The sequence below is a fragment of the Balaenoptera acutorostrata genome, chromosome 5, assembly GCF_949987535.1.
Source record: "Balaenoptera acutorostrata chromosome 5, mBalAcu1.1, whole genome shotgun sequence".
Lineage (NCBI taxonomy): Eukaryota > Metazoa > Chordata > Mammalia > Artiodactyla > Balaenopteridae > Balaenoptera > Balaenoptera acutorostrata.
This window is the reverse complement of record NC_080068.1, coordinates 24,049,446-24,062,854: the sequence shown is the minus strand read 5'-3', so window position 1 is coordinate 24,062,854 and position 13,409 is coordinate 24,049,446. Positions and strand designations below refer to the sequence as shown.

The following is a 13,409-nucleotide window of genomic DNA, read 5'->3' as shown; positions in this document are numbered from 1 at the left end:
TAATTTCGTTGAAAACCAAAAGATGTTTCACTGGTGGAATTAATTTTATGCAAGACATTTAGAAAATGAAAAAACTCAGATCAGTTCCCTTATAATCCCTGAGGCTAATACACTGACTTTACTCTCATATAAGCTTTATTAAAGTGGACTTAGTAACACAGTGTAGGGACTTAAACGGGGCTCATTATGTTGGACCTTAAAGAGGGAAGCATAAGAACACTATTTGACTTCCTTATTGAAACGTATCTGTTCTTTGAAATCACCAGCCAAAGCTACAGGCAGGAGAGGAAAAAAACTACTGAAGTAGACTTTGAAATTCATACTTTTAAAAACTGTGCACAGTAACAAACAAAATTTAGCAATCTGCTTACAATTACAATTTCAATTACCTGGATGTTAGTCAAGAAAAATACAAAACGCAAGCTAACCTTCAAGGGTGTGTTGGAGTTCCAACACTTGATTAATAAGTCGTGTTTTCTCCTCCAGTTCCACCTGATTTTCAGCATCAACTGCTGTAATGAAAAGGTTCAGATTTACTATTAATATTAGCTACCATTTGTGTAGTATAGCACTTAAAAGATCTGCAAAATAGTTTATATTCATTCTTACTTGACTTATACAAGAGCCCTGTAAAATAAAAGGTTAAATCCCACATGGCAGATGAGGACACCAAGGTGAAGGTAAAATGTTTTGCCAACATCTCGTACTTAAAGAATGGAAATTGCCTTAAATCTTTTCTAAAACTAGATGGGATTATAAATAAGTACACTGGCCAAGATCAAAGCCTTCTAAGTATTGATTCTCTGCTCTTTCTATTGCTTAATAAAGCAATGTATGTGCCACAAAACCAGGAACATACAAAAAGGAAAATGAAGAACATACCATCCATGTCAGCATTCATCATCTTCGGTAACAAACTTTTGGGTCTTGGATACAAAATTCTTGATGAATGGTCTGCAATAAGAAAAAGTTAGAAACAGAGACACATAGAGTAATGAAATATAAGCTTGTTTTTCAAAAGAAAATTAAGTGACCCAGTAGGACCCTTTTCACATGCTTTACTAAGAATAAATACCCAGTGTGGAAATAAGCAAAGAATATTTACAGTTTACAAAGAGAAGTATTAAGTAAATAAGAGAAAATGTTGAGTTTCTTGGTAGTCAAAGAAATGCATAATAAAATACCACTGTATATTTCGTAAAATATTTTTCTAAAAGAAGATAATGATCAATGCTAGCAAAGTTATGGAAAAACAAACACAAAATATTGGACACAAATTTTAAACGTAATATTTTTGGAAAGCAGTACAGTAATAAACAAGATTCATAAAAACATTTAAATATTTTTTACAAAGTAATTTTACTCTTGGAAATTTAGCCTAAGGAAAATTAAGAAGGAAAAAAATTACATCCGTAAAAATCTTTACTTCAACCTTATTTATAACCCAGTAAATTGGAAACGACATAAACTGTCCATTCAGAGTCCGGTTGATTATAGTTGCCATTTCTAATGGAGTGGCTACTAAAAATAATTATGACTATAATAACATGAAAGAATGTTTATGCCATTGTATATTCACTGATGTAAATTATGTGAAAAATCTTTAGTATGGATAAAGAAAACACAGCAAATTGAAAAAGCTCTTACATTAAGGATAATGGCAGCAAGGAAGACAAATCTAAAAATATTCTTCATTATTAAAACATTGTTTCATATATACCAATTAACACTTTTTAAACGTAAAATTCAAAAGAAAAATACTAGTTATCTGAAACACTAATATGGGTTAAATGAAAAATATGTACTTGTCACCTCCTGGTTATAGTTAAAATAGTTTAATTAGGATGTAAATGAGTAAATGAATATTAATATTTTCTTCTGTCCATAAAAGGCTCCAAAATATTAAAGCACCAAATCCTTGTGAAACATGTTCTGCTCTATTGCTAACATTCATTTCACATGCAATGGGCTCAAAATTTATTAAATAATGTACCAATTACTGAAAACAGATTTGTTAACCAATCTAATTTACTCACTGAAACAACTTAGATCTTAGTCAATGTTGTTACTCTTTCAACAAGTATTTATTGAGCACCTACTATACCCAAGGCATTGCTATGCCTCCATATGCTGAACAGTAGAACCCAAACCTATTGAACAAGGATGTCTACATACCAGAACTAGAATCACAATCAAAACAGTGAACAGTGTATTGTATATTCCCTCATGACACTTCAGATGCTGGCATGAACATGGCAATAGAATGCTCAGTGTACACATGTATAAACTACCTCTCAAGTAAGATATCACTCAGTCTAAAAAAGAAAGATATTAAACCTCCTTTACACGTAGCATTATTAAAGAAGTAACACTAAAAATAATGCTTAATAAATCTACCCCAAGTCTTCTCACTTATCCAGCATTAGCGCTACTCTCCCTCACTGGTTTTAACTCTCAGGTTCTTTGTACTTCAGAAAAAGTTTTAGATAGATAGGTAGATATAGTTGCGCACACACACACACACACACACACACACTGACCCTTGAACAAGGGTTTGAACTATGCGGGTCCACTTACACTCAAATTTTTTTCAATAACTACTACTACAGAACTACACGACCTACAGTTGGTTCAATCTGCAGATGCGGAATTGCGTATATGGCAGGCCGACCATAAAGTTGTATGTGGATTTTCAATCGTGCAGAGGGTCGGCACCCCTAACCCTCATTGTTCAAGGGTCAACTGTTTAAATATGTGTGTATATGTGTATATATATCTATACACACACACACATAAATCCAAATAGACTGATTATGAAATTTTTTTTCAAATATTCTTTGTCATTAAATGCTTTGTATAATAGTATTTGAAGACCACACTTCAAAAATTATTCTTCTCCATTCAATCAATGTGTCTTTATAATTGAAGAGGAAGAGTGCTAGCAGTGAAAAGTTTATTTGGCCCTTCCCCAAGAGAAGAGCACTTTCATACCACTTCAACTATTGATACTTGTCTGGGAGGGATGACAGAGGTAACAGCAAAAAGCAAAAGTAAATGATCTTGGGAATACTCAGCAACAGCAGACTTCAACTTGGCTATCTTCCCTGCTACATGAGAGAAGTATTCCCCATTTTTTAAAAGTTTGCTTTACGCCACTTCACTTGTATAAAAGACCTACATTAGTACCTGTTTTGCTAAACAAAAGAAATCTGACGAGGATTTTCACTTTCGTGAAAAAAGGCAGAAAACAAAAATAGCATTCAGCGTTTGTTTTGCAGCGAGGTGTCAGAGGCAGCACTCACTCTGAGCAGTGACACCAAGCTCCTTCCCTGAGAACTACACTCAGCATCTCAGCCGCAAGCCGCCACAGCTCTGACCTGTGTCTGTGAGCATCCGTGTTTTATTTATTTTGTGCATCTGTTAGCAAGATGTGTCCTAAGATAATCGCTTCATCACTTTACGCCATTTCAGCTTACAAAAGGTAGGAATGCTCTACTTTAAGGTAGTAGGGGGAAACCTATATATTAAATGCTCCAGATTTCTAATATCCAGTCTTTTTAAGAATACACCTGAAACAGAATTTTCACGACAGCTGAGAAGAGTGATATGATAACACAAGTCAAAGCAAAAGATAATCACAAAATCAATGCACTCAACTTTGAAATCAGATCTAGTGTAGGGATGGGTTATACTTCTTTTGCCCGTATTTTAGTCTAATACTAAAATTAAACCCAGAAGTCTTCCATAAATGCAAAGTGTTCCAGGTTGACCAATGTAGTAGGTAAGGAAAAAGAAGCCAGTTTCTGAAATTTTGGCCACATATAACCCAAACAATAGAAAATTACTCTTAGAAAAACACGTCCAGATTGGGGTGGAAGCAAGAGCACAAAAGCAGGGCGCAAGGACAGTGCTATAGGATATACCACATAACCCAAGACAGCACTATTCACATCATAGCCCATGTAAGATTGCCCTGAGGGCTGAACAGTGCAAAACCTGCCCAACTGTATGTGGCAGCCGTGTGCAACACCAGAGTATCACCGGCTGCCTCTGCATGACAACAACAAAAAAACACAAGTAGCAATTTTTTCTTACTGTGATGTGATCAAATAGACCAGTCTCAAAACACTACTCCTGTATATATTCTAAGTCTGTCAGGACATCCAGAGTCATAAACAGATTTATTTTATATATGGGATCAAAGGGTTTGTTGAGCTCTTTAAGTCAAAGTATTTTAGCCATGGATTTTACTTCCTTCAAAATAGGGTCAATCCTCAAACTTTGCAATGCCTACATTAGCACAGTACTACATCATAATATGCACTCGACACAAGATTAAATTTTTCAACTATAAAATTCTTTTTCTCAATCTATAGTTGCTATCATATCAATCCAATTGTGTCAGATGTGCTCTTAGGAGTTCATTTTCAACTCCTTCTGCCCCTACACATAAATCCAAACCTGACATTAAAAGAGAGAGAATCCAGACCAAAGTATCTCAAGTGTGGGAACACTGAAATAAATGTGGGGTGCTAACGCTGATCTGTTTATCCAAAATCTGCCTTAGCTCTCCGCAGTGGATATGACTGTCTGGGATTCCTCAACTCTGACCTAAGCCGAGGTCAGATCTCGTAAAACTTTTCTCAAAAATCACAGTAAATTTTAGTGCCTATCTTCATCTAGCCTTGGTCAGTGGAAGAGAATCTAGAGTTATTTTGATAATTTAAGTCCAGGGAGCAAAAGTATGGAAAGAACAAGGATCCAGAAATGTGGCAAGCATTAGTATAGACCCATTTTCCATGCCCTCACAGTCAACTGTGACCAAAGGCTATCATCTTACCAAGTACACCTCTACCTTCTTTTCTAGTATGCCCAACAGTACCATGACATGCTCTTCATAAGAGGCAGTTTAGCACAGTGATTAAGAACATGGATTTAGATTACCTGGATTCAAATGCTAGCTCTCCTATTTATAAGCTCTGGACCTTAGGTAAGATTAACATCTCAGCCTCAGTTTCCTCATCTGTAAAATGAGGTTAATAACAGTATGTACCTCATAGTTTTGTTGTGAGAATATTATGAGTTGATATACATAATGTGATTGCAACAATACACAGTAGTTATTCAATAATGTTAGCTATTATCTTTTCTACCTTTTAGCTCTACTTCAGGCCACAAGAAGAATTTTTAAAAATTACCTGGTCCACTTGCCTCATTTTTACAACTAAGCCAAGGCCAAGATGATAATGGCCTACCTAAGATCACAGTAATACTTACATAGACAGAGCCAAGACTACATACAGTCAATGTCTCAGTCTAGTTTTATCCACCACTCCACCACAGGTATGCTCACATCCGAGACCTGAGATTTTGAGACTTTTCCGATATCCACCCAACCTAAACCACTCAACTTTTCTGCATCTAAAACTTATTTTCATCATCCGTCACCAACTTACTAATGGAACTAGCAAGACTATTAAACGTCACTGTGCATTAATATACTAAATTCTTTACATATATTAGCTCATCAAATCAACAGGACATGGTACTTTACAAACGTGGACCCTGTATCTCAGAAAGGCTACATATCTTGCCTTAGAGTTCATAGCCGAAGTCTGTACCAAGAATCTGAACTCAGATCTAACTAAAAAGTCCCTGCTTTTTCCATTATGCAATGGAAGACACTTTAATGACCCTAATCTAAATTTGCAAAACATTTTGCAACCCTTGATGTCAAATTTCTTTGCTATTTCTACTATCTAAAAAACTGAAGGTAAATTTCATCCACTGCAAGCTGCAACGACTTTCAACATGGCTTGTTCAAGTCCCTTCAAATTCTGACTTGTTCTGGTTAAGTCCAATTTTAAATTCCACAAAATTAAGGGACTGTTTGGCCAAATATATGATCAGAAACGAGATCCCCAGAGTGGCTAGCTATATTGAGTTTAATCAATGAATGAGTACAGGCACGGAATATATAGGCACAGCTTTGGATTCTCAGGTACGGAGTGCTGGGAACAGAGCACACCATCTGTCCTTAATATTATTACGTCATAGTACTGGAATCGATACACAACGAAAATCCTGCCTTTCAGGAATGTCTCCTGTTTCTCCTTTCCAACAATCCTAAGTCCCTAAACTTGTCCAGCAGGACCCTTGAAAGATGCCCATTGAGAAACTAACTCGGGAGCTACTTTCAGAGCCTGAAAAGATGTCGCCAGCCCTGGCTTCACCGCTCACTCGGCTCCCTCCCCGCCCCCGCGTCCTCTCCCCCGCCCCCGTCTCCGAGTTCTCGGCCGAGAAGCCGCGGGCTAGTCCAGGCATGCCAGGTCCCAACCCAACCGAACGCCCCTCCCGCAGTCCCACTTCAAGGCGGCGGGGCGGGGGGGGGGCCGGGCCGACAGAGGCCTTAGACTCAGGATCCGCGGGGAGAAGGCGGCAGGAGATCCGCGCCACGGACCGCGGGGGGCCCTCCACAAAGGAACCTCTGCGCCCAACAACGAGAGAATGAGAAAAAGAGGCTGCGCAGGGGTTCTGCAGGGAGCCAGGCCTCGGCCGCCCACCTAACGCCCAGGCCGTAGGACGCTCTTCCCGGGTCCCCGTGCGCCGGGCCGCGTACATCCCGCCCCGCCCTCCAGGCTCTCGTCAGTACCGAGGCCGCAACTTCAGTCGCTCGGGGCCAAGCCCTCCGCGACCCACGACGGCCCTCACCTGCCGTTTGAGGCGCCGGCAGGGGGAGGGATCGGGAGGATACCTCAGGCCTGGACACTCGGACCAACTGGCACCGGCAACCCCGCCCTCTCCGCCCACAGAGCGTGCGCCGAGGCTGGAGTCCCGCCCCGGCCCGGCCCGTCGCCAGCCAATCCCCACTCAAGAAGGCACGCTTGCGCATTAGCTACACGACGCCCCAATCATCCTACCTCAAACCCTCGGGATCCACCTTTTGCCATAACAAAAGGGCACTGGCATCCAATCAGGGTTGAGGTCGTTGTGGGCGGGTCCGGGAAGAGCAACAGCCAATGACAGTACAGAAGCTAAGCTGAGCGTGCGAAAGGCAGTCCGAGCGAGGCAGCTCCTCAGTCTCAGCCGGTCCGTGAAAATGGGGTCAAGAAATCCAGTGTGGAAAATTCTGACAGCTGTCAGGAAGGAGGTTGGTAAAACCTAACACTGGGCGAGAGAGAAATCATTCAAATTCAAGAAAAGGACGTGTGTGGACATAATAGAGAAAGTACCCTGGTTCTTCAGTTCTAAAAGCAGACTTTTCCATATTTTTAATTTCCCAAATCGGAAATGTCTTAAGTGTACGTCTAACGGACTGTTCCTCTCCCCATCTTCCCCAAACTATCATAAAATGCATAGTGCGCCGGACCATTTAATAATACTTTAGAATTGAGAAAATACCTTAATACTACTTTGGTGTATAGCACTTTTGCTCACTTTATCCCATTTGATTCTCACAGCAGCCCACAGAAAGAAGCTTCAGAGTAAATAAATTTCCTGCTCAAGGTCATAGACGCAGTGTGAAATGCTGTGTTTCAGGCTTTGAGATGTAATGTAATCAGGCTGGGTACCATTCACAGGTACCTAGCACTTGACACAAAGCAGCATCCTGCTGGCTTTGAATATTTGTTATTGTTTTGGCTTTGGCACATTCTCCTGAGTTGTAGAGGTGAGTCATATCTCTACCTGTTTCTTGACTTTTTACTTCTAGCACAGTTTGCTGACATAGAGCCTTACTTTTTTTAAGGAATATATAAAAAATTTTTTCCGTTCAGTGTTTGACAACTATACATTTGACTAGAACTAAGATACACACTATGAGGAAAATTTACTAGAATGCAATGCAGGAGCTAAATACATGAGAAATAAGAAAGATTGAACATAACTCTAACAGGAGTGTCAAAAAGAGAGACTAGAAAGAATGGGTGTGGTCAGTATTTAAAGAGTAATAACTAAGAATTTTTCAGGGTTGTGGAATATTTGAATTAGATTCAAGAAGCACTTATTCTTGAGCAGGATTAAAATAAGGAATTCTGTACCTGGACACATCGTGGTGAAACTGCAGAACACCAAAGACTAAGAGAACTATTAAATGCAGATTTTTTTTTTTTCTAGAAGAACAGGTTTTTTGGGGGTTGCTTTTTCCTTTTAGTTTTATTTATTTATGATTTTAATTTATGGCTGTATTGGGCCTTCGTTTCTGTGCGAGGGCTTTCTCTAGTTGCGGCAAGTGGGGGCCACTCTTCATCGCGGTGTGCGGGCCTCTCACTATCGCGGCCTCTCTTGCTGCGGAGCACAGGCTCCAGACGCGCAGGCTCAGTAGTTGTGGCTCACGGGCCCAGTTGCTCCGCGGCATGTGGGATCTTCCCAGACCAGGGCTCGAACCCGTGTCCCCTGCATTAGCAGGCAGGTTCTCAACCACTGCGCCACCAGGGAAGCCCCCTTTTAGTTTTAAATAGGGTAAAATATACATAAAAGACTTACCATTTAAATAACCATTTTAAAGTGTGCAGTTCAGTAGTGTTAGGTATATTCTCATTGTTGTGCAGCCAATCCCCAGAACTCTTTTCATCTTGCAGAACTGAAATTTTATACCCATTAAACAACTCCCCATTCACCTCTACTGCCAGCCCCTGGCAACCACAGCTTTTTCTGCTCTATCAATTTGACTATTTGAGACACCTCATGTAAGTGGAATCATACAGTATTTGTCTCTTGTGACTAACTTAGCGTAACATCCTCAAGGTTCATCCGTGTTGTAGCACGTGTTAGAATTTCTTCTTATTTAAGGCTGAATATTATTCCATTGTAAGTATATACCACATTTGGTTTATCTGTTCATCCTTCAGTGGACACTTGAGTTGTGTTTAGCTATTATGAATGCAGCTATGAACGTGGTATGTGCAAATATCTCTGTGAGACTGCTTTCAGTTCTTTTGGGTATATATCCAGAATTGGAATTGCTAGATCATATGGTAATTCTATTTTAAAAGCAACTTTTAAAAATGTGATATTAACACAAGAATAGACAAAAAGAAAGTTAGAAAGGCAAGTACCTGTACCTGGAAGTTGGTATAAAATAAAGGTGTCTGGTAAGGAAGAAATGTTGGTAAGGTTGTGGGAAAAACTATTACTCATTATTCTTGGTAGTAAAGTTGGCACAGAAACTTTGTTAATTGGCTATATAAAAGACAAATTATGGTGGTTTTAGTGAAATTGGCTATTCATATAAAAATAAGATATTAGATCCTGATCTCACACCAAAAATAAAATCAAATTCCAAATGAAGTAAATGTGAAATGTGAAAAACAAAACTCTGAACTTTTAGGAAAACACAGATGTCTTTATGACACCACCGTAGAGAAGGATTTGTTAAACCAGACAAAACAGTGCCATTCATTAGGAAAAGATTTTAAATTTTGATTGTTTTATACACAGATGAGAAGACATTTTAAATCAAGTTAAAAGCAAGCCACAGACTGAAACAATATAGTAAAGCTCTGAAAATATAAAGAATTCTGACAAAGATAAAAAAAAAATATTCAAATAACATAAACAGGCAACTCACAAAAGAGGAAAACTGAGTGGTCAGAAAGTTTTTTTTTTTTTTTCAAACATCTTTATTGAAGTATAATTGCCCCACAATAGTGTGTTAGCTTCCGCTCTACAACAAAGTGAATCAGCTACACATATACAATACGTTCCCATCTCTCTTAGAAAGATTTTTTTTTAATGTTTACCTTCACTAGTAATCAGGGGGATTGATATTAAAACAAGATAAAGGGGTCAGTTCATTAAAAAGATGCAAAATCGTAACAGTGCTACAAAGTGGCACTGAAGCAAAAACTGATAGAACTGAAATAAGAAACTAGCCTACAACAATAGTCGGAAAGTTCATCACTCCCCTCTCTGTAATTTGTAAAACAAGTATATAGAAAATCTGTAAGGATAAAGAACCCAGGACCCAAGCTTGCCTTCACATTCGAATCACCTAGGAATCTCCTAATAACTCCAAAGAACAGCCTACATCCCAGACTTATTAAATTATGGTCTCTAGGGTGGGATACTGACATGAATATTTTTGGAATTTACAAAGGTGATTTCAACAGTGTGCAGGCAAATTTGGGAACTGTTGATATAGAAGACCAGAATAAAAACTTCTATCAACATATTTGACCTATTTGACATTTATAGAACATTCCACCCAATAACTAGAGAACTTGTCTTCTTTTCAAATGCACTTGAATATTCACCAAAATGGACCATATTCTATCATAAAACAACCTCAACAAATTTTAAATGATTGTAGTCATAACAAAATATTTTCTCTGCCCACAAAGGAATTAAACTAGAAATCAATAACAAAAAGATATTTGTAGAAAACCAAGTAGTTGGAAATTAAACTACATGCTTCTAAAGACACTATGGGTCACAAGAGAAGTCACAAGATAAATTAGAAAATATTTTCAATAAATGTAAACATGTCAAAATTTGTGGGATGCAATGAAGCAGTGCTTAGAGAAATTTCTTTACCATTAAATGCTTATATGAGAAAACCACCTATGAAATAGTCTTGCAAAGAAAGTTTTTTTTTTAGTGCAGCCTGACCCAATCAAGTCCATAAACTAGAAATTTAACAGGAAATACAGAGGACAGAGAAATATGTTAAGTCTACCATCTGGATAAACTTAGCGGAATCTGACAATGGAACAAAACAACAGGACAAGAACAAATAACAAGAAACAAAGCCCTTTTCTTTAACAAATAAATCGCACTGGAAGAAAAAAGAATGGAAGGAAGACTTGTAGATAAAAAGACACTTAAAATACATTTTAAAAAACAGACCCAAAAAACCTATGGTTTATTTTGAATGCACCCTTGGATGATAAAGCTATTTTTAAAATGCAAGAAAATTATTACTATAAGTAGGATACAGTAATTCTAGAGCATTCAACTTTTTAATATTTCAGAATCAAACATATATCTTGCTAGAGAATTTAAACTTAAAGGAAGTCTTTAGACAAGCTATCTAAAGAAAACAACACACAAAAAGGTAACCATAATATTAGAAGAAGCATATCATTCACAAAATGTTGCAAATTGGATAAAACAGTGTTGCTGATAGTTATGTCCTTCAATGAATAGAAAAAAATTCTTGAAATGGCAAAAAGGTGACAAAAAAGAACAATACACCCAAGTGAATATAAAAAGGGAGTAGAAACCTTGGCAAACTAGTCATGAAGTGAACATTCATTAAATTATTTACTTACATGGTGTTTCATATTTGCGTTACATTTTTCAATAAAAAATCGTTTAAAAATAGCCACAAAATTGCCTTCTGAATAAGGAAAACATTCAAGTACAAATAGGAACCACTGAAATTGCATAGAAATATTTGATTATAAGATGGACATTCATGTGATCTGGAAGGTGCATATATTATAAACCCTCTAAATAAAAGCACAAATTAAAATATTCTTCATAGAGAATGGGGAACTCCAAATGGAAAACTACTGTTACAAGACAAAGTATTATTGAGGAGGAAATAATAAATAATAAAATAGAGAACCTCCAAGGTTGTTTTGGTGTTCTAGTCTGACGTACTCTCATCAGGCACATAAAAACTTTGAACTTGTTTTCAGTAATTAGAGGGATCTAAACATACTGTGGATATTGTAAAGTGAAATATGCTAAATGGAGGCACTTTGATAACTTTCAAGTGTAACCAGGTGTGTTCCCGCCTACTTTACACTCATTAATTTGCAAAATGTGTTTCATCTCATTCCTAAAAAAGAACTCACATTTTCCTTTTTACTTATTTTTTTTCCCTTGAAAGGTTACTGAATTCATTGGAGAATGAGTGTTGTCCTGAATATGGTGAGTAAAGAATATTTTCTGCTTGTGGAAACTTGATTTCAAGACTAGACTTAATAGTATGCTCTACTGCTATTTGGAAATTAAGTTGTTTTTGTTTACTTTTCTGAAGATTATAATTCCCTGATAATAACCAATAGTTGGCTAATTTGAACAGAATCATTTTCATTCATCTGTTCAATAGAGAAAATGTAAGAAATTACCAGTGTAGTTTTAGTGTTTCTCAGATGGAAATTCAGAAGGATTTCAGGGTCTCCATGAAATCCAGCTTTGAACTTCTTGACAAAAATGAAAATAGTAAGGAGTGATTCTGTGCAGTCTTGATGCTTATTTTTCTCTAGACAAAGTATTGTCTAATCAGTGTTTCCCGAAGATTGATGCTTATAGCTCTGGTTGAACGTGACGAATAGTTACATATTTTATCATAATAGAAAAATATGAATAATACAACTAACCCTCAGTTTGCAGATGTTGTTGTTTAGAACAAAGCTAAGTTCAAAAGTGATGTTAATTAAATGGTTAATTTAATATGGCAAAAATTGCAACGTTGGTATGCAAATGTCTGGTTTGGAAAACCCTGGTCTGTCAACAGTGCAGTAAACATTGGTTTGAAGAAGAGGAAACCTGGGTTCCAGTTCTGACTCAACCTGTATGTGTTCATTCAATTCTTCATATATTTACTAGTTTAAAAGTTTACTTTAGTGTTCCTTAGAGCTAGATGCCATAGCATATTCAGATATTTGAAATTGACAGTAAGGTTATGGGGGATGAATCACTTTACCATAGACCCCTGTTTCCTCAAATGAGGGATTGGGATAAAGTTAATTCTGCTTCTCTAATATTGTATAAAATAACTGAGGAATTTATCAAGTAACACTACCAGTGAGTTATAGCAGTTGGTTCCCCATATTTAAGAGTCAACTTTTGATGCTTTGGTTGTGTCTGACAGTCCAGCCCTTAGCACCGTACCTGCCATAAGATCTGAGAGCTTTCCTGAGTTATCTTTGAGCCACTCCATTTTAGCTTTTATGATTTGGGGTTTCTGTGATTCTGTACACATGAATCTACCACTATCAATCATTTCAGCTGAGTACCTGTTCCACTAAATTTTTATAAAATAATCTGCTTTAAAATCAAGACTAATCATTGGGCTCTTGGAGCATAAAGGGGATTCTGGTTTTCTTTTGGTTTTTTTTTTTTGGATTCTGTTTTAATAAGACAAAGTGATTCTTTGAAGGGCCTAGGAGTCAGGGTTGCAAGAAAATAACATTTCACAAAAAGAATGCACATGAGTTGCTAGCAAGTCTCTAAAATGCTCGGCTGCGGATGGATTTTCTTACTTTCGATACACAAACGTAATCCTCATAGTTTTCTGTTTCCCTGGTAACTGTTTACACTAAATAATCAACTTGGGAGAGTTCCTCTGTCAGGCTGTGTCAGGATCTGGGATTTTACACAACTCGCAAGCTTACAAGTTAGCGTGCTATGAGTTCGTGAATGCTGGGAGAGGACATTGGATGCCTGCGTCAGAGTCC

At 37.5% G+C, this 13,409-nt stretch overlaps 1 protein-coding gene across 5 annotated transcripts in view; it reads right to left on the bottom strand.

The window, feature by feature from the left end:
- The window catches only part of SCOC (short coiled-coil protein), a 43,608-nt gene that overhangs the window by 4,474 nt on the left and 25,725 nt on the right, over positions 1-13,409 (bottom strand). For 2 of the 5 annotated variants that reach the window (XM_057546384.1, XM_057546385.1), the window contains exons 2-3: positions 883-954; positions 429-512 (exon numbers count right to left, since the gene is read on the bottom strand). In XM_057546384.1, the coding sequence (XP_057402367.1) occupies positions 429-512; positions 883-954 (156 nt within the window). Of the gene's footprint in view, positions 1-428; positions 513-882; positions 955-6,711; positions 6,893-13,409 lie in introns of those variants that run through there. The other 3 variants (XM_057546382.1, XM_057546383.1, XM_057546386.1) reach the window with 3 other exon arrangements.